This window comes from Chiroxiphia lanceolata, chromosome 12 (genome assembly GCF_009829145.1).
Source record: "Chiroxiphia lanceolata isolate bChiLan1 chromosome 12, bChiLan1.pri, whole genome shotgun sequence".
NCBI classification, from domain to species: domain Eukaryota; kingdom Metazoa; phylum Chordata; class Aves; order Passeriformes; family Pipridae; genus Chiroxiphia; species Chiroxiphia lanceolata.
Window position 1 is genome coordinate 8,096,237 of NC_045648.1, and position 18,830 is coordinate 8,115,066.

Consider the following 18,830-nt stretch of genomic DNA (forward strand, 5'->3'; position numbering starts at 1 on the left):
CAAAAGTACTTGGAGAAAACACTTCTGGACTTTATTTTCCCTTTATGGCACCATCCTCACCTATGGACTTACCCGTTGTAGCTGTGGTGTTGTTTAGTAAGCCAAGTGATGGTAGATGAATAATTGAGGAACTTTGAATTGTAAAACTGCCTGAGATGGCTGCGTGCCAGGTACCTTGTACTTGCCGGTGTTAGTACTGCTTTTTACAGTTCTCTAAATTGCTAGAAGCTTTCTACTTATCTAGCAAACACTGGTAAGCAAAAGAATGTCTTCCTGGAGCTCATGTTTTCTTACCTCTGTCTCCCTTCCTCTGCCCTGTCCAGCTTTGTACTTTGGCTTGACAAGTGGAGTAGTATAATCAGACCCTTTTCCATTCAAATTGCTGCTTCTTGCATGGAAGCTCTTGCAAATCAGCCCAGCTATTGGTGCTCTCGAGCCCTTGGGCCTAATCCCTGGCTGCAGCTGTCTCCTTTTCCTGTCTTTCAAATGGGTGCAGAAAGTCCTTCATCTGCTCTTACTCCTGTAGAAATGCAGTGCTGGCTCTTTGATTCATGAAGATAAATTTGGCCAGTGCTTGCTGTAGTAGGCTAGACTTTTTTTGGCTGTTTACAATTTATTCTATCATCAAGGGTATGTATCTTTATTTCTGTAGGGATGTGGCACGTGTCATCCCTATCGAAAATAATTATCCTTGCTGTCTGCACACTTTTTTTATCATCAATAAAGGCAAGCTCCTCAAAGATTGAAGCAAATGACTGTCAAGCCTGTTAGTAAACACTGTCAAAGATCCAGCCTAGATCCTTCTTATCCTTTGTTTGCACACTAACCTATACTGGATAAGTAGGCTGCCTGGTACCAGAAGACTCCTTTACACTGTCACTGCGTTTCTCCTGGATGCAAGGAGACAAGTAGTCAGAAAAGCTGTCTTCAAGCCTTTCAGTGTTCTTTTCTTCCTCCTGATAGCAAGCAGTGTTTGATTCCTGTCAAATCCTTAGTGTTTCACCCTGGGAGGAACACTTCCAGGAGAATAATAAACTAGAACAACAGTGTTACCCCTGAAGCTTTGGCAGGTGAACATGCTGAGAGGCAGAGGAGAATGGCAGCTCCCTATTGGTAAGTCGAAGTGTTAACCTTGGGGAGAGAAGCAACCTCGGGGTTTTGAGTTCTTGCTGGGTGCTGTGGCATTGGCAGCAGCCTTGTTCTCCAGTTCTTGTCATCAAAAAGCCTTCACCCTCTGAAGGAAGACTGTAAGTGCTGTAATCCTCATGCCTTGTTTTGACTAAAATACTTCTTTGTAGTCAGTGAAGGTTGAGGAGGGGTGTGTTGGGCACTTTACTAAATAAAAGCTGCCTAAATGGTGAAGGAGGTGATTTAGCCAAGGAGGCCAGTCTGTTCTTTTAAATAGTTCCAATTTCATACAGTTTCTATGGGCAGCAAACACTTCTACTCAACTTGGTAGGCTCAGGGGACATGGAAGCTCCTTAAGCTGCTTAAATTTTTGTTACATATTTGCTCTGTTTTCATCACATTGAACAGCCTAGATGAGCTGATGCAGAAAAAGCTGCCTTCTATATATTTGTTGGAGGGGGTTGAACCCTGCAGACTTCTAAATGAGTTTTCTTGATCAGAATTCAAATTGCATTCCCTCACATCAAGTAAAGGACAAGGTTCAAACTAAGTTTGATTTTGTAAAGCATTCTTTAAATACTTCCAAACTGCTCAATAAAGGGGGGGGGGGGGGGGAATAATCTGTCACCTGCTGCAATGCTGGCAGCAGTTCTCAGGGTGTCCTGACATGGACAAATTGTAGGCTCTGTTTTCTCGCCATCAGTATCCAAGGTACTACAGGACATCAAAGGCCATGTAAGAGTTAATGTTTAAAGTGTTAATCTCCTCAGATGAAATGAAGTAATGCTCCAGAAATAAGCCTGTTGCTGAACTTCCACTTCAGATCTTTGAGGACCTGAATGCTGATGCTTGCTAATAAAAATAGCACAGTTTTTATGTGCTTTGTGTGAGCTGCTTATACAGCTGCTGCTTTCCTAAATTCCTGCATACTGAGTGATGTACATGCTCTAAAATTATAATCTACTGCCTGAGAGCCACTAAACTTAATCAGCAATCACATGTTGGAATTGTTTTAAATATTAAAATGCTAGGAGAAATATTTGTGGAAAACGTAGGAATTCTCTTGCTGTTGGGCACTGTTGTGTGCAGCCACCTATCAAGATGGGGGGGCTGTGCTACACAGCTGAAATGCAAATTTGGAGCTAAAATATTAGCATTTGTGAGCAGATTTATGTAACTGGCTGTGAATTCACTCAGTTCAGTTAAGACTGAACTCTGTACTCTCGTGCCATATAAGTCAGCTTCCATAATAAGTAACTTGCATCCCCAGGCCTGTTCTCGTGTCTGCCTTCTGTTGCAGAATCCTCTTACTGGAAGTTATAGGGCTGGTTACTGGAAGACATAACTGCTTCAAATATTTATCTTTACCCAGAGTCCCTGCTGTCTATTGCAACCAAAACAAAACAGGAAAATGAGTCAGTTAAAAGCCTTTGGGTCTGGAGCAAAGTGGGAAACCATTTTTGTTTCACAGACATAAAAATATCCATTTGTAGCACAATGCAACTTTTCCTTTGGATTTTATCAGTACATGCTTCTCTGTGTTACTGTGGCACACTATTCTTGTCCTTGTGTGGAGGTCTTGGCAGGAGGTCTTCCTGAGTGCTGTTCACCACCAAGCCGTCTGCTCAGCTTCTGTTGCCACAAGCCACTATTGCAGAACAGTGAAAATGCTGCTTATAGGCACTGTTTGGGCCTGGGCTCTTGTACATCTGTGAGCAGCTTCACTGAAACAGGATACTGAGGATTACATAGTGACTCATCTCCATACGGGGAAGTTTGCTGTGCTGTAGTAATAATCTCTACAATACACTGCTTTTCAAAACCACTTTGGTTTCTAGCAGATATAGAGGAGTTGAAGTCTTTGAAGGCTTTCTCTGTTTCTGCTGATTATCAATGCTGGAGGGAAGCCAACTGCTTTTGAGTGAAGGGCCCTTGTTTGAAAGACATGGTTAAATTTAGCAGTAGTGATAGTTTTAGCATAAATTCTGAAGGGCAATGCTCACATGTGCCTTAGACTGAATACTACTTAGTTGCTCAGCCTGCGTGGTTGTGTTGCATCCTGTTGGGCTTGTTTTGTTAAGGTAAGCCACAAGAAGGATACCCTGAGTACATGCTCTTCTTGTCTGCAGGATGTTGTTTTGGAGGAGCATCTTTTTCAGCTGTTTGCCATGAGGAACGTTGGCTTCACTACAGAACAATCTGTGCTAGCTATTGCTAGCAGCACTGGGTTTTTTCAGCTGGGTTGAGTATGGAAATGTCTTTGGAACTGTTTCTCACATAATAGGCTTAAATAAATTTTATCTTTCAGAGGGGTGAAGACTTTTGCATAATTCCTGGTGAATCTTTTCCCTCACCAGTGTGGTGTTGTGCACCTTCTCAGCTGAAGAGTTCTTTTTATACTTTCCTCTTTGAATGATTTTAGTAAATGCAAGCTCAAAGTCCACACAAACCGTGTATAAAAAGATGTCCCATCCCTCAATCCTGTACAGTCTTGCACTGTCAGGCTCAGTACTTGATCTTGGAAGTTCTTGTAGACTTTATCTCACTGAAAGGCATAGAAGTCACTTATAGGAAGATTTCAAAAATAGACTTATCCATTCCCAAAATGGAGGGTCAACAAAGAGTGTGATAGACAGATCATATGTCTGATTCTGCTATAGATCATAAGGATACCTTGTCTTTAATTGAGGACAGACTTTACCTGAATTCAGTGATAGAGAGGAATCACTGTCAAGCATTTATTAGGTTTTGCAGTAGTTAGATTGGCAGCTTGTCTTGGTAAACAAAAGTAATATTTTTAATAGCTGCTTGTTTTTGCATCAATCTGGTAAGGTAAATTTTAATCAGTCTTAGTTTTTCACTGATAATGTAAGATCTGTACGATCTAGGCAACTTCTTTCCCCCTCCCTGTTTAATCTCTTGGAGCCTGGATACTTAAGGGATGTGTTTTGCCTCAAAACAAGCCTGTCGATTAAAGGCTGATGGACCTAAACAAAACTATTGGTGAGATAAGCTGCTGCTCAAATGCTTGGATGCATTTCAGAGCTTTAACTGCTTTAAAATAAAGTGCAAACTGTAGAAATACACTTAACAACGTGCTTAGGTATTACTAAATAGGAGTAACAAAACTGCATCAGAGTACTATGCACATTACTCATGCTGAGTCTTGACCTTTAAATATTTATTTGAGAGTGCATTTTCATGCAGAATGACTAACACAAGGCATCTTTGCTGCGGGCAGTGTGATGCTTAAGCAGCTGACTGGAGTTAGCATCATAAAAGATAAGCTGAACATTTTACTTGGTCCATAGGATGCTCAAACACTCATTCACACTGAAAGGAGCAATAGTGAGTGTTCACTTGTCCATAGGGCTTCACAGAGTTTAAGCTTTGAGGAAGATGTGGAAACTGTAGGTATCATTTGTCCATTATGGATACTCACAGGGATTCCTGCCTTAAATGAAGAATGTATCAATGAAACTGCATGTGCTGTTTGCCCCTAAAAGTAGCATAAAGGTTTGAGTTATTGCAGATCAGTACTTAGGTAACCTCCAGTCAGGTTATTCAAAGTCAGGTTTGGGGGTCTCTTTCCCAAGAGGAACCATCTGTGGAGACTGGTAAGCAGTGCACTCTTGGTAAGTAGTATGCTTGAAGCCTTTTGTCTTAATTTAAACTCTGGCAGTAGTGGTGAGTCTTTGAAGACTCTTCTGATTTCCTCTCTAGCAACACCCTGTGGTACCTGCTGCTGCATCTCTTCCAATGGATGACTGTAACCTATAGCTGGAAACTGAACTGTAGATTAAACATGAGGAAAGGTTTTATGCTTGCAGAGATCCTGATTTTTGGCTTATATTTTTTTTCTATCAAGATGATAGCAGTAATCAGTGACAGCTGTATAGCTTAGCTGCTGTAGCTGTAGGTATTGCTTCCCTGTTAGCCCCATGGGGTAAGATTTTGGGATAAATGTTGATTTGAAAAGCATTGTATGGAAGCAGAATTGCCAAGACTTTACAATGCATATGCTTAACCCAAGATTGGAAACCATGAAACAATGTTGACATCTCAGTCTCTTCTAAAAGAGCTACAAATTCTTCTTATAGGTTGTATTTGTCAACTCCCCTCAAAAGCTGCCAGCAAACCCCATCTGTAAAGGGTGTCCGTGGGGGAAAAAATACAACTGCAGTCAAGCACAGTGTAGTGTGGAGTATGGCTCCTGACCTGAACTGATGGTAAAGGGAACAACTGGGGTGAAGCCACTGTTTTTCCTTATGTTAGAAGAGCAGTGCCTCTGCCAGTGTATCTGGCATAATAGTTGTGTTCAAAGCCTCTTCACTGAGCTGTTTGTGACTCGAGCAGAACCATCTGTGGTTCTTGTGCAGTCTGGCTCAGTTTGACTGCATTATTCCAATGGATATCTACTCTGAATCGTGAGAATGGATCCACTGACTACTTTCCACCTCTACCAGCTATTTTAGAGGATGAGCTTGTACAGTCCCTATCATTAGGAATCTGCACAGCTGCATGTGGTGCCTGGCAAGACCCAGTGCAGAGGTGCTGGGCTGACAGAAGAGGGGTAGTGCTAATGGCCTTGTATGGATCCTTTGTAAAGCTTTATAGTTGAGTGATCAAATCCAAGATGCACTGAGGACCAATTTATGAGGTTGCTGCAAAAGCTGTCAGCTGATGCTCACCTTTATTGAAGTGGTAGCTGCTTCTACAGGAATCTATTTTGGGTTTCTTTGGGAAGTGCACTTGCAAAAATTTGAACAAAACTACAGTGAACTGCAGTGTTGCTCTGACTGTAAGAAGTCTCCCTCGTAGATGAGGGAAGAGAACAGGGAGAAGGAGCATACTGCTACTCTTATCTTGCTAAATAAGCCTAAATAGTTCTTATTTTGTAGGAAGTCTTTTTAAGGAGTGTGCGGGGGAAGAGAGAGTTGCGGATATGACACATAGGAGCTGGCATGGGGAAGGTCCAGCTGTGTGAGTAGGTAGAGTCAGAGCACAAAGGTAAGGTTTCAGTCACATTCTAGTGGATTATGGGCTTAAGTAGTAAAGTTGAGTCCTGAGATGCTAGCTTTCTGTGAACAGGGAAGAACATGATCTCTGCTTCATGTAGTCTCAAGAAGTCAAAGGGAATAACTGGAGGAAACCCTTAACACAACAGGGAGGGAGTTGCTAATCTCTCAGAATCCAGAGTGGTGTCAGTAGCTCTAAAGCTTCTTCTGGATACCCTGCTCTGTGTAGCAGAGACCACAGTTTCTTAATTGGAAGCGTGTTCCCTGGGACTGCTGTTCTAAACAATAAATCATTCATGCTTTCCTGTTCAGAGCTGATATAACTGTCTTTTTCAAGGCATCAGCTCAGTCTCCTTTGCTGAGTGGTCAGGTGACTTGCCCACATGGTGGTGGTGTAGGGCACAGTATGTTTCCTGTTACACCACTTGCAGCTCTGCTTGTACTAAAAAAACCTGATAACTAAGCCTTCAATGCTTTCCTGCTCATAGCTGTGTTTCTCACATATGTATTTTGAGGGCCAGTATGCCAGGAAAAGACAATCTACTTTGTCACCTAGCTTTAATATACCCTTGATAAACAAAAATAATTGGTAGACTCACCCCTCTGATTGAAAGGGATTTATTATTCAGCAAAGCTTGGCCGGTTCTGAAGGGGTCTCTTAAAATTGTCCCAAATTTACCTAATTCTGAGAGGCAAAATCAACCTGTCCCATGCTCTTTGCTTAACTTAGCAAAGCAGTTCTGTGTAAAATGGTCCCAAACAGCAAGTCTTGGGGCTTTCAGTTTTCTAAACTTGCTCTGAATCCTGTCATTTCTGCTACTAGCTTGTACGGGTAAGTGCTTACACAAGGTCATGTGGCTCAACCCCGAAGGCTTTAGTGTTTCAATTAAAACAGATTTACAACACTTTACAGTTCTAGAGGTCACTTTGGTTGGCTGGCAACATGGAGTCCCAGTCTCATCGAGGCACAAGGCTTCTGTGTATTTATTGAGGAGCATTTGTGCCTCTAACATCTCAATATAGAGGAATGTCAGGGTTTTGGCTGCTGCTGCTGCTATCGGTGCTGGTTTTTTAGCTTTGAGAGCATTTTGGTCTCTCCTCTTGTGTAAGGCTGCAAAGATCACTGCTGCCAGTTCAGTCATAGCAAAAACAATTCCATATCTGTTACTATATTTGGTAACTGGTGAGAGATTTGTTATGGGAGTGCTTATCTGTTCTTAAAGGATCATTAACACAGCAAGGGTAAGCAATTAAATTAATGCCTTTCAGGTACATTCCACCCCTGATCTGGGGAAAGAGTGGACACATCCAGACTGCCCTTTATGGGAAAATGGGGAGAGTGAGATCCCCACATCCATATGGACTTCGCAAGTACCTCACGATGCCAGATGGAGCGACAGCCACGTTTGATCTCTTTGAGCCACGGTCTGAGCACTGCATTGGAGGTCAGTCAAACAGCTGCTGGCTGCTAACCTTGATTCTGTGCTCTGGGAGACGGATGAAGATAGAGCCCACAACTCCCATTTGGCCTTCAGAAAAAGCAGTTTTCTTTTTTTAATTGTCGGTGTTGAGATCCTCGTGGTACAATGCTGCACTAGAACAGTTACTGTTATCTTTGTAGCTGAAGAGAATTTGAACAATGCTTCTCTAATGAGGAGAAAATTCAGTGGCTAGAGCTGGTAATGTTGGAGCTTTGCACATGAGAGTGATAGCTAATTTGAAGAGCATATGCTAATCCTGAATGTAATTTACTGTAGTTACTTGAATTACAACAATTACTTTCTTCATTGATGAAATGATATCTTGTTAAAGTAGCGAGCAGTGTCAGCAGATCAAATATCATTAGATTAGCCACAAAGTAGATGATGGTTAATGTCAGCTGATCAGCGTGTCTGTGCTTAGCAAAGCTTCATTTCAAAGATCTGTATTACACCCAGCTCTGGACGGGAAATGAGGGGAAAATAGCATAACCAGTCTACTTGGTGCATGAATGAGCACTGGGCTCCACAGCTTCCACACACATCGCAGTCACAGCAGGCTGTCAGAAGGCAGAACATGTGTAATGTCAAAAATGCCCATCAAAGGGAAGAATATACTCTTGGTCTCTAGGCAGTGTCTGTAGAACTGTTTGTACAGCTTTCCCTGAAGTTAAAAGCTGTTCATCTCCCGTAACGTGAATTACTTTTTCACATCTGCAGTGCTGGAGCTGCTGGTCTCCTGTCCTGTACAGGATTTTTGGCAGACCAGTAGGAATTTTAGCTTGCTTGTGGTAGATGGTTTCCCACGGATCTGGAATGGAAACCTTCTGAGCCTCTTCATTTGCATGAAGTGACATTTACTTAACTTCCTCCCCTCTCTCTGTGCACAGAGGATGTCACGATGGTGATCTGCCCGGGGATTGCCAACCACAGTGAGAAGCAGTATATCCGCACCTTTGTCGACTATGCCCAAAAAAATGGGTACAGATGTGCTGTCCTGAACCACCTGGGAGCCTTACCAAACATCGAGCTCACTTCTCCACGAATGTTCACGTACGGTAGGTATTTCATGGCACCTGGGGGACTTATTTTCAAGCTTACGGAATTTCTAGGCATTGATCAGCCTCCTTTGGGATAACACAACTGCTGCACCCAAATGAGGGTAATAGTTTCCTGCTGTTTCCTAGGAACTAAACTGAGCTTACATGGGAGGAGGAGGAGAAGAGGCTAATAATACTGAATTCACTTTTTCTTGGCTCTTCTGCCAGCTCTTACACATGTTTTAATCAAGGAGGCATGTTTTTGAAAACTTCTGGAAAAGAACTCGTGGGTCTACCACAAACCTGCTCAAATGATTTTAGAGATGCTGAAATTGCCAGTTTAGTGGAATGTGAAACAAATCTGTCTCTAAAGGATAAATGCTACTTCTGAGGCTTTGTAAAATGTGGCCTGAGAGGAGTTTGTACCAGTCCATCCAGAAAGTACATTTCTGTCCTAGGAGGATTAGCCCTGCCTGTAACACAGTGTGAAGGAACAGCAACAGTTCTAGAGCATGACAGCAAAGCTACAGAAGTGGTAGTGCTTAACTGCCATGATTTTGGGCTCTCACTTTGAGTAAGATGTCTTTCTTGAGCTAGAAATGAAAAGAAATAAAGGATTTGGAACAATGTTAAGGGTGTCTCCAGCTAGTCTCAACTGCCCTATTAATGAGTAATGTGATCTTTGTAGAATGTGGCCTTTTTGCCTGTGACCTAATCTGCTTGTTCCTGAGCTCCCCTGAGCCTTTGTGTCCCTCTTTACTTTAAATATATATAGGAACACTCTCAGGAGTCAATTGTGGGTTTACCAGACTTGTGCTAGGTTTTAAGATGACTATGACAGATACTGCTTAGAGTTTGGATTAACAGTTAGAATAGTTATCTTGAGTGGTTAAATTGTCAAAATAGAAATATTGTGCTTTGAGATGCTAAGTCTGGCAGGCAAATAGACCGTAATGCTTTGTTGCTTGCTTTAGAGTTATTAAATCTACTCCTCTTTGGAAAACACTTCAGGAATATGAAGTACCTTCATTTGTACTGAGGCCCTAGGCTGTTAGTGGCTGCAAGCCTACCATGTCTTCAAAACTAAGCTTGTCCTCATTAAAGCATTTGCTTTTTTTGACAAAAGTTGAGCTTGCTTTAGGCCTTAGGGAGTTACTCTGTAGTGCATCTGTTGAGGCATACCTGTCTGAGTCTTTTATAACCTTGGAAAAGGCAAGGAATGCATAGCACTTCCTTTGAGTAACGGAGTAAATCACTTGGCAGAGTTGCATGTTAAATAAAGTACTAGCAAGACCATGAGCAGGCTTTACTCTGCCTCCAACCCAAATAACAGAGTGTCCTTCTAGCTTTGCTGTATTCCAGGCATATTTATTGAGGAGCAAGTAGCCTAAATATGGGATTCACTGAATCCTCCAGCCTAAATTTGGGATTCGCTGAATCCCAGCCACTACATCAAGCTTGACCTGTTGCTATTCTAGCTTTGCATTTCTGAGCTGCCCTGAAATCATGAAGGTCAACCACTAAAGTGTTTTGACTGCTGGCTTCTTCCAGAGGAAACCAGAGGAAGGCAGCTTTTGTCAACTTGAGGAAAATTGCTCGTTAAGACTGTTCACAAGGGAGTGCCCAAGCCCTGCTAGATTGCTCAGCCAGGAGCTTACTGTTCCACTGAAACAAATACAAACCCTGGTGTTCAGAGTCTGCTCTAGGGGTAGATAAAGCCAGAGTGATGTCTAGCAAGGATGCTACAGCTGGGTTGGTACAGGGTAGAATCCCAACTCTCAGGATTTATCCTGGACAAATTCCACAGGGTAGAGCTGAATTTCTGACTCTAAACAGCAAGAAACATCTGGAGTTTTATTTCTGTTTTTCATGTGATGCCTTCTGTGGTTTGCAGTCTTAATCCAATGAGGAAGTTAACAATGTGCATAGATAGTTGATACCAGTGTACTAATGCCATCAGTTTAGCAGCTTCTCCATATTTCCTTTTCCCATACTCAAAGGCAGGCGAAATAGTTGAAGGTGCTCAAATGTTGCAGGTGCCTTCATGTCTGTCAAACAATTGGAGGATGCCAGAAACTGGGCCCCTTGGTCCCAGCAGCCTGTGGGATCCAAATGGGTGCTTGCTGAGAGCAGAATAGATCTATATAGAGACACTTAACTCTTCCCTTGATACGGGGATACCCATGTGTCCTTTAGAAAGCTGCAGTATCTTTACCTCTTTGGTGGTAGCAAAGGGCTGTCTGTGTCTGCTGAAACCCTTCCCCCTGATTCCAGAGGGAATCCTGCTTAATCAGGCTCTGCAAGAGTCTGCTGAGAGTTCTTCCTGACAAGCCACATCCCTTTCCAACATCAGTAGGGATTTGGGGACCCGTGACAGTCTTGCGAAAAGCAAAGGAGTGAACTGCTTTCCAGATAGCCCACTTCAGAAGTGGCAAACTGCCTCAGGAAAGTAATGAGGTATGGTACTCTTCCACTGTAATGTCAAGCCTGGAGTTGCTGGACTCTGCATTTTAGGCTGTTTTAGAAGAGTTTCGATTGTCACATCAGCTTTTCCCGTGATTTTTAAGCGCATAAATTTCATCTTATTTTGGCACTCTCTCAGAACTGAGCATGAGCTAAGCTCCACAGGACTTTAACAGATGTATGAACACATGTGTGAATCAGAGCTCTTAAAACCTTAAGGCTATTGAAAAGTCAGAAAGGGTAAGAAGCTGAACTCAAAGCACGCAACTGAAGCTTCATGCGGGAATTTAAGTATGTAAGAAGATGAATCTTAAACTTCGGTTTTTTTTGTTTTTTTTTTTTAGGTTGCACTTGGGAATTTGGTGCCATGGTGAATTACATCAAGAAGACCTACCCTCAGACCCAGCTGGTTGTTGTGGGCTTCAGCCTGGGTGGAAACATAGTGTGCAAATACCTGGGAGAGAGCCAGGCCAACCAGGAGCGAGTCCTGTGCTGTGTCAGCGTGTGCCAGGGGTACAGTGCACTGAGGTGGGTCTGGAGGCTTCTCCATGCTGGTCTCTTCTGGGAGTGCAGGTGGGGGCAGATCCTTGCCAGGGTATATGTGGAAGGCCAAAGTGAAGACAGTTGTTTCTCTTGTATTGACCTGGCGTGACAGACTGCAGTGTGCAGGATACCACCCTCCTGAAGGAGCAGCTAAAGCTTTGTTGATTGGAAAGAGTTAAGCTTCTTGTCAGCAACGCAGACAGGTTTTTCGTACCTGGCCAGGTGCATGCTGACAGCTTCTGGGCTGTGCTTGTGATGCTGTCTCATTGCTACAGTGTCCCTAGAGGAGGCATTCCCCGTCCTGGTGTAATTAAGCAGGCAGGCTGGGCAGTGTGACCAGCTGCTGAGCTGATGCCAGACTTGTAAGCAATAGTTTACACTGTCTTATCACTCTGAAAAGTATCCCGTGGTTCCTAATAGCTTGTTTGGCTTCAGTGTTTAGTTCCATCTGGAGGCTCTTAACCCGGGGAGACTGGAAAGAGGCACAGCACACAGACTGTCAGTCCATGCTGCCCTCGTAGTGTGTGTCACTGAAACAGTGCTGTGGGCTGATGAGATGGAGGGACACTTGCAGCTGTTCTAGAAGTGGGAAGCTGGGGAGGAGAAAGCTTATAGCCCTGGAGTGTGCTGAAAATTTTAAGATGTCTCCCCCCCCACCATGGAAGCCAAGGCTGTGACACTTCAGGAGCTGTGGTGGCTCCACTTGCCTGTACCGATGGAGGGTCCAGGCACAGTGCTGCTGCTTGAAAACTGGTGCCTCAACTAATGTGCTTTTTTACTCCATGTATGCACAGTTAATGAAGCCAGTGTAACTGGCTAAGCAGCTGTTTTCAGTTTTTACTTTCTGTACACTTGGACAACTACTAAGATGTATCTGACTTTACAGTAATTTAACTGCAATTTTTGAGCCATGAGATTATTTACAAGGCAAGAGGGGCTGTTGAGACTCAGGTATTTGGTTCATGATACTTTGGACTGATAAAAATGGTGAAAACTATGGCAGACCTGTGGGGAGCTTGCTATGGAAGCTCACAGCCCAGTCAGGGTAGCTGGAACTCTCAATGCTGCTGATGCTCTGCCTGTATAGGGACCAGTTTGATATTCAGCAGTCTGAAGATGCCTTTTATGAATTAGGCTCTTAGAGGTAAAAATAAAAAGCTTTTCTGGAAACATTAAGATGAGAGTAAAAGTTTGATATACATGTAATATTCCAGCATACCTAGTCCCTTTTGAGGTCAGATGTGACTACTGCTAAAACAGATATAATCTGCTGCTAGTTCACACCCTTAAAATCTGAACAGATGCTGCAGGAACAGCTGTTCTGCTTTGTTTCAAGTAAAATGTTCTTAGCTGTCCTGGGGTTCTGGCATAGAGTACACAACATCCTTTTCAAGCCAGCTCCTTAATTGCAGCCATCGGACAGGGTTTGCAGGAATAACATCTGGCTGAGGTCCACTTGGTTCATCTTGTTCAATTATGCAATACCGTATTTCTGGTCTCCAAAATGATGTTTAGAGTAATGCTGTTATGCTTGCAGGGCAAGGACAACCTGATTAACAATACTCCACTTGGATATTTGTGTGGAAAGACAACTGGTTTTTTTTTTCTCTGAGTTTAATGCAAGTATTGGGTGGGTTGTGTGGATTACTGAGCTCTTGCCTCCACCTGCTGGGTAAACATTTCCTAGCAAACCTCCTGTCACAAAACATCTGCTCTCTAATACTGGTTAGCCAGCAGGAAGTCTTTTCAGGTCTTGTCTTCCTACCTAGTATCTGCTGCTGCTTTAAGTGCTAATTAGCTGAAGAATTAGGGGAAAGCAACATGTACTGAGCAGGAGACAGGAGAGGGAAGGCCTTGTGCCCTGGCTGTAGAAGTGGGAGGGAAGGAGGTACAAAGCACCTCTGTGTAAATGATTAAAGCCTTAGCCTTCCTAGGCTTGGTCTGGTAGATTAAAATAACTGGCTTCAGCCTTCTGGGCTACATGGAAGTGGATTACCCTGGTAGATGTGACTAGTTAGTTTACGATTCAATTTTTTAATATTGATTTGTCCAGCCTTTATCTCCCAAATAACTTTAGGAAATGAAGGAAAAAAATGGTGGTGAGCAAGGGATCTCTAATAGGAAAGCATTTCCAGAGCAAGAGCAATACTAGGATTTGCCAGAAGAATGAGACTCTTAGTTTAATGAATTAACAGAATCTGGGGAATGTGTTCCCTGAGGCTAAACAGGGACAGGTCTCCTTATTCCTTAATCTCTGCCTGCACAGGCTTGATTCTGCTTCTTGATCTTGTGGAATGCATCATCTCCATAGCTACAGGCTGTGGGGAGAGACCTCAGCTTTAAAACCTGGGCAGTCCTCAAAATATGGGAAGCTACCTGTGTGTGGGTTTGGGTTTTTTGTTTGTTTTTGTTGGTTTTTTTTTTTCAATGCTTACAAGCTCTTCATATTGGGAGTACTGCTGTACACCACAAGAGCTGCAGGGAAATGTAGTAGCTTTAACATCAAACATCTTGTAATAACTTAGTAGGTTTGGAAAATGTTTTGTGAGGAAAGAAATGTGCATTGTCCTGTCTTCCTTCATTCCCCTTCCCTGGCATAAATGTGGTAAGTATAGTCTGGCTAAACAAAAAGATTTTGGAAGGTTTGGTGGATTGTTTTTTTGATTTTTTGTTTGTTTTTTTTTTTAAAAGAAATTCCATGCTCAGGCATTGCTAACTACAAGAGAACAGCTTGCTCTTGCTCTGATAGGGGATTTGCTGGTTATGGCTTGGGAGGTCATGCTAAATCTGCTGCAGTTCTTATAGTATGTTAATGTTTAAGTGGTAAAGTGCTTCAGTAGCTGAAACTGCTCCCAGCATTCTTCCAGTCGCTGGGTAAATGATAGTGTGTTTCCTCAGTAACAGCAAACCCTGCAAAGACTAAAGCTCTAACCTGCCCATGACCCTGCATAGCAAAGGAGTGCTGGTATCTGGCAGAGCTCACAGAACTCTGGATGGCTTTAATTCTGTTTGAACAACAGATAAGCTGTGAAGTGCTATTCTGCTTTGAGAAAAGGTAAAGACAATTCAGATGATACTTGCAGCTGCATCTAGTATTTATTCTTACAGTTCTTGCCAATGAAGCTGTGTCTGTACATATTGGAAACATCTGCACAAATTATTTCCTCTGCAGAGCAATATGCACAATAGGCAACACTGTTCAGCAATGGGTTTTGGCCCTTTCCTTGGTAGTGCTATTATGTAAATTACGTTCAACTTCTGCAAGGGGATACTTTGTCAGTGTTTTGGATCTTGATTGATGGCTCTTAAATGCTCTTATCAAAACTTCTAATTTTGTTGTGCAAGATGAGACTGCAGATCTGTTTTCTGATACTAACAAACTTCATCAAAGTGGAAGTCATTTCCTGGAAAAGGTTAAGCTGTGGCAGGGAAGGCCTTGAGGTTTGTTTACATAGCCTCCAAGCTGCCATGAGATGTTAAAAGTGTATTAATCTAATCTTTCAAGATCTCCATTAACAGCTTTGTTTGTTCTGCACTGTGGTTTTTTTTCTAGGGCACAGGAAACCTTCATGCAGTGGGATCATTGTAGAAGATTTTATAACTTCCTCATGGCAGACAATATGAAAAAGATCATCCTTTCTCACAGGTACTGCAGTGCATCATTTACACTGATGGTATTGATTGGGTCAATTGCTATACTGGATTTGTTTTCCCAGTCCTTTAAAATAGGACTCCTGAAAGTTCTTTGGTTGGTCTTTAGATGAACCAACAGAGAAGGGGAGCCTGTGTCAACCTCATTAGTGTACTGTAAAATGTACAAGTAAGCTTTGGTCCTCTTGTTGGAAGAAAGGCTTTGTTGTCCTTCTGTCTTCTCTGAAAACTTGGTCAATGAATAAACAAGACATGCACAGGAAAACATTGCAATTAGACTTCAAAGTCGAGTATTCTGCATCTGTTTCACTTCTAGCCAAAGAATTCCCTATTCAAGGAGCCTCTTGTTCTGCCACCTACCTGAGGTAGGACTAACCTTCAAGATCTACTGTATGGAGCTGCTGCTTATCAAATAAGCAAATAGTCAAACCTGTAGCTCTGGCTTCTAGCTGTTCCTCTAGAAAGAGCCTGTAGCCAGCAAAATACTTAATGTTGCTGTTCCTGGAGTGCAAGTGCTGCTGTTGCGATCCGTGTCTCTCACATAACAAAGGAATGTGTGTACTAAACAGATGACATACTCAATGTTGTTGTTTTCCCTCACTAGAAGTTCTCTGGGTGGTACTTTCTAGGGCAAGAAAGTACCTCATCCATGCCTGACTGGAGAGAAAAGGAGAGGAATATCTAAGATCCACTGAATTAAGAGCATGTGTCACTTCAAACTTTTGGTTCTTTGTTTACACTCTTGTGCAGTATGAAACACTTGTAGAAGTTAGGGCAGCTGATGTAGGATGATCCACATAATTCATTCCAGATTTACAAATATTTAGACAACTTGACCAAATTTGACATCTGAAGTTAGGTAAGCTCCCATTAAAAGGTACTTAAATTTGTAACCCAGAAAAAGCCAGTGCTGGCTTGAAGGCAAGTATGTTAAGTAAACTTTTTCCATGATCGCTTGTGCTCCTAGGCAGCTCCCCCAAATCAAACCTAGCTCTGCACTGCAGCTGCCTCTGAAAGGGAGTAAAAATCCCTTTCCAACTTGTGTCTTGTTTTTCTGTTTGTTTGGGGAGAAGTTTGTTCTGGTAAAGAAACATTCTCTCTTGGGGGCAATAATTAGTTATGACAAGTGTCCATAGTAAATAGCTTTCTGCTAAGGTAATGCCCCAAGTAATTTCTGTTGTGTGAGCTAGGCTGATGTCTGTGCTGGGGGGCTTTAGGACCAGATGGTGGAGGAGATGCTGTGCCCAGGACTGCTCTCACCCAAACCATGCACAGGATTGGTCTGAAGCCAAAGAACCCTCCCTCTAATATGCAGCCTCTATTCCAAATACCTTTAGTGCTCTCTGTTCTGGGAAGATTGTTTTTAGGGGCCCCATCGTGCAGTTTTTCAGTATATCAGGACAACATTTTTCTCTGAGGAAGCTGCTGGGGTTTCTGTTATGTCATGCTGCAGTGGGAAGTAGACAAATATGCTGTTCTGGTTCCCAAGAAAGCCTCATGTATATGTAGCCCACTTCTAGTCTTGTCAGATTTGGCAGACTCACTTGTCCTTGAAACAGGTCCTTCTGCCCTTTTGTTGTCTGGATGTAATTCTTGATGTTACTCTTTCAGGCAAGTTCTTTTTGGAGATAACATGAAGAAGCCACAAAGCCTGTCAGATGCTGATCTGAGCAGGCTCTATACAGCAACATCCCTGATGCAGATTGATGATAATGTGATGAGGTATGAGGGACAATTCTCTGCTCCTCTGTAGAATTCTGAAAGTACCTACTCTTCCCAATGTTGCTCTTGCATGCCCCTTGCTGTGCCTGTAGGAATCTGCTGATATACAGTGAACTCAACTTCAAATTCTTACTTACCTCCACACTGAAGAAAACTTAGCAGGAAAAACCTTACTATTGACAGTCACAGCTTCATTAAAATAATCTAGGAGATGTTTATCAGTAACACCTGAACCTGCAGCCTTTAATAATGTAGGAATAACTTGCTCTGCTGGGGAGCTCTAGCAAAAAACAAACAAACAAACAAAAAAAACCCCAAACAACAACAAAAACAGCAAAAAAACCCAAACAAACAAAAAAAAACAACAGTGGAATGTGAAAAGCATCTCAGAACAGCTCATGGATTTCCTTAGCTCTGTTTGAATCTTGTAAAGAACCTTCTCCTCAAAAAACACTGCTGCCTTCTCAATACCCATGAGGGTTGGTTGAAATAATACAACTTAGTTGTCATACTAACACCTAAATTAAGTTCTCTGCTTTATTAAGCAGTAGCCTGTTATTGCCTGTGTTCTTAACAACACCACAGCACCTTAAGTGGCAGTGTCCATACCACAGCATGTTCTGTGTCAGGCAATGCACCTTTCCAAAATGAAGCTGTAAACTTATATATAGCTCTCAGCTATAACACTTCTGGCAAACTTGGAATATTGTTGGCTGTTTATTAAAAAAAAAAAGCTATTCCCTGAGAGGGAAATCTCCCTACTTGTTTGGCCCAACATACCAGCTATGTTGTCTCTTAGATAAAAACAAGGCACGTGAGTATAGGTTTACTGAATTCTGAGGGGCTTATCAAGTATGTTTGAGCTTCATAAGCTGTGGTGAGGTTGTATTTGAAAAGGCTTTCAGGAAAAGATGAACAAGATCATAACTTTTTCTTTCTTCTACATGTACAGTTAAGGGAAGTGGGATACTCTAAAAGAAATGCCCTGAAGCCTGCTAGTTTTCAACTTGCATTTTTAACTCACAATGTTTGAATAAGCACAGAAAACATAAAGGCATGTAATACCAGAGGTGGGTTTTGCAAAGACACTGGGTATTAAGTTCTTTGAAAATTGAGGCATCATTCCTGTTTCTGCGTATATGTCCTCACTTGAAAGTAACAGTCACATGGGTACTAGAAGCAGATGATTGCAATGACAATCTGCTCTATTTCAGGAAGTTCCATGGCTACAGCTCACTGAAGGAATACTATGAAAAGGAAAGTTGCCTGCAGTACTTGCACACGGTAAGCTCTTGCAATAGACTGCTCTTGTACGTTCATTTTCCTACTGGAGAGAAAATACTCTGTGGCTTCTGTTGTTGATACCTGACACAGCTGTCTTAGCTAGGATTTTCAGAAATAATCAGGCACAGTATATTGGAATGGGATTTCAGTTCTTGCTACCTCTAATACTGGGGGTAAATGCTCTGAGCTCTAACCAGGTTATAATTCTGGCAGGTAGTAGCACCCAAGTGATCTGGATAAAGCCGTGTGTTCAGCTGAGCTGCTCTGAGTGCATCATGACAAGGTGGGAAATGGGTGGTGGCATAGAGCCTGCAGTTTCCAGGAAGAAAGGTTTACTAGATGCTGTGGAAGAGACTTGAGACACTATCTGGCAGGCAGATGCTTAGTAGAGCAGAGTTATGCAGAAGTGGAACTGGGATTAATTCTTCCTTTTTCTACTGAACCAAAGGATGGAGATGTTCCAAGGGAGTTTCCTGGAGTTTAACCAAGGTGTCCATAACAGA

General features: G+C 42.5%; 1 protein-coding gene across 2 annotated transcripts in view; it reads left to right on the forward strand.

Annotated features, from left to right (window-relative positions):
• The window catches only part of ABHD2 (abhydrolase domain containing 2, acylglycerol lipase), a 38,714-nt gene that overhangs the window by 13,237 nt on the left and 6,647 nt on the right, over positions 1 to 18,830 (forward strand). For both annotated transcript variants that reach the window (XM_032700121.1, XM_032700122.1), the window contains exons 4-9: positions 7,416 to 7,591; positions 8,515 to 8,682; positions 11,472 to 11,655; positions 15,224 to 15,316; positions 16,933 to 17,043; positions 18,258 to 18,327. In XM_032700121.1, the coding sequence (XP_032556012.1) occupies positions 7,416 to 7,591; positions 8,515 to 8,682; positions 11,472 to 11,655; positions 15,224 to 15,316; positions 16,933 to 17,043; positions 18,258 to 18,327 (802 nt within the window). The remainder of the gene's footprint in view (positions 1 to 7,415; positions 7,592 to 8,514; positions 8,683 to 11,471; positions 11,656 to 15,223; positions 15,317 to 16,932; positions 17,044 to 18,257; positions 18,328 to 18,830) is intronic.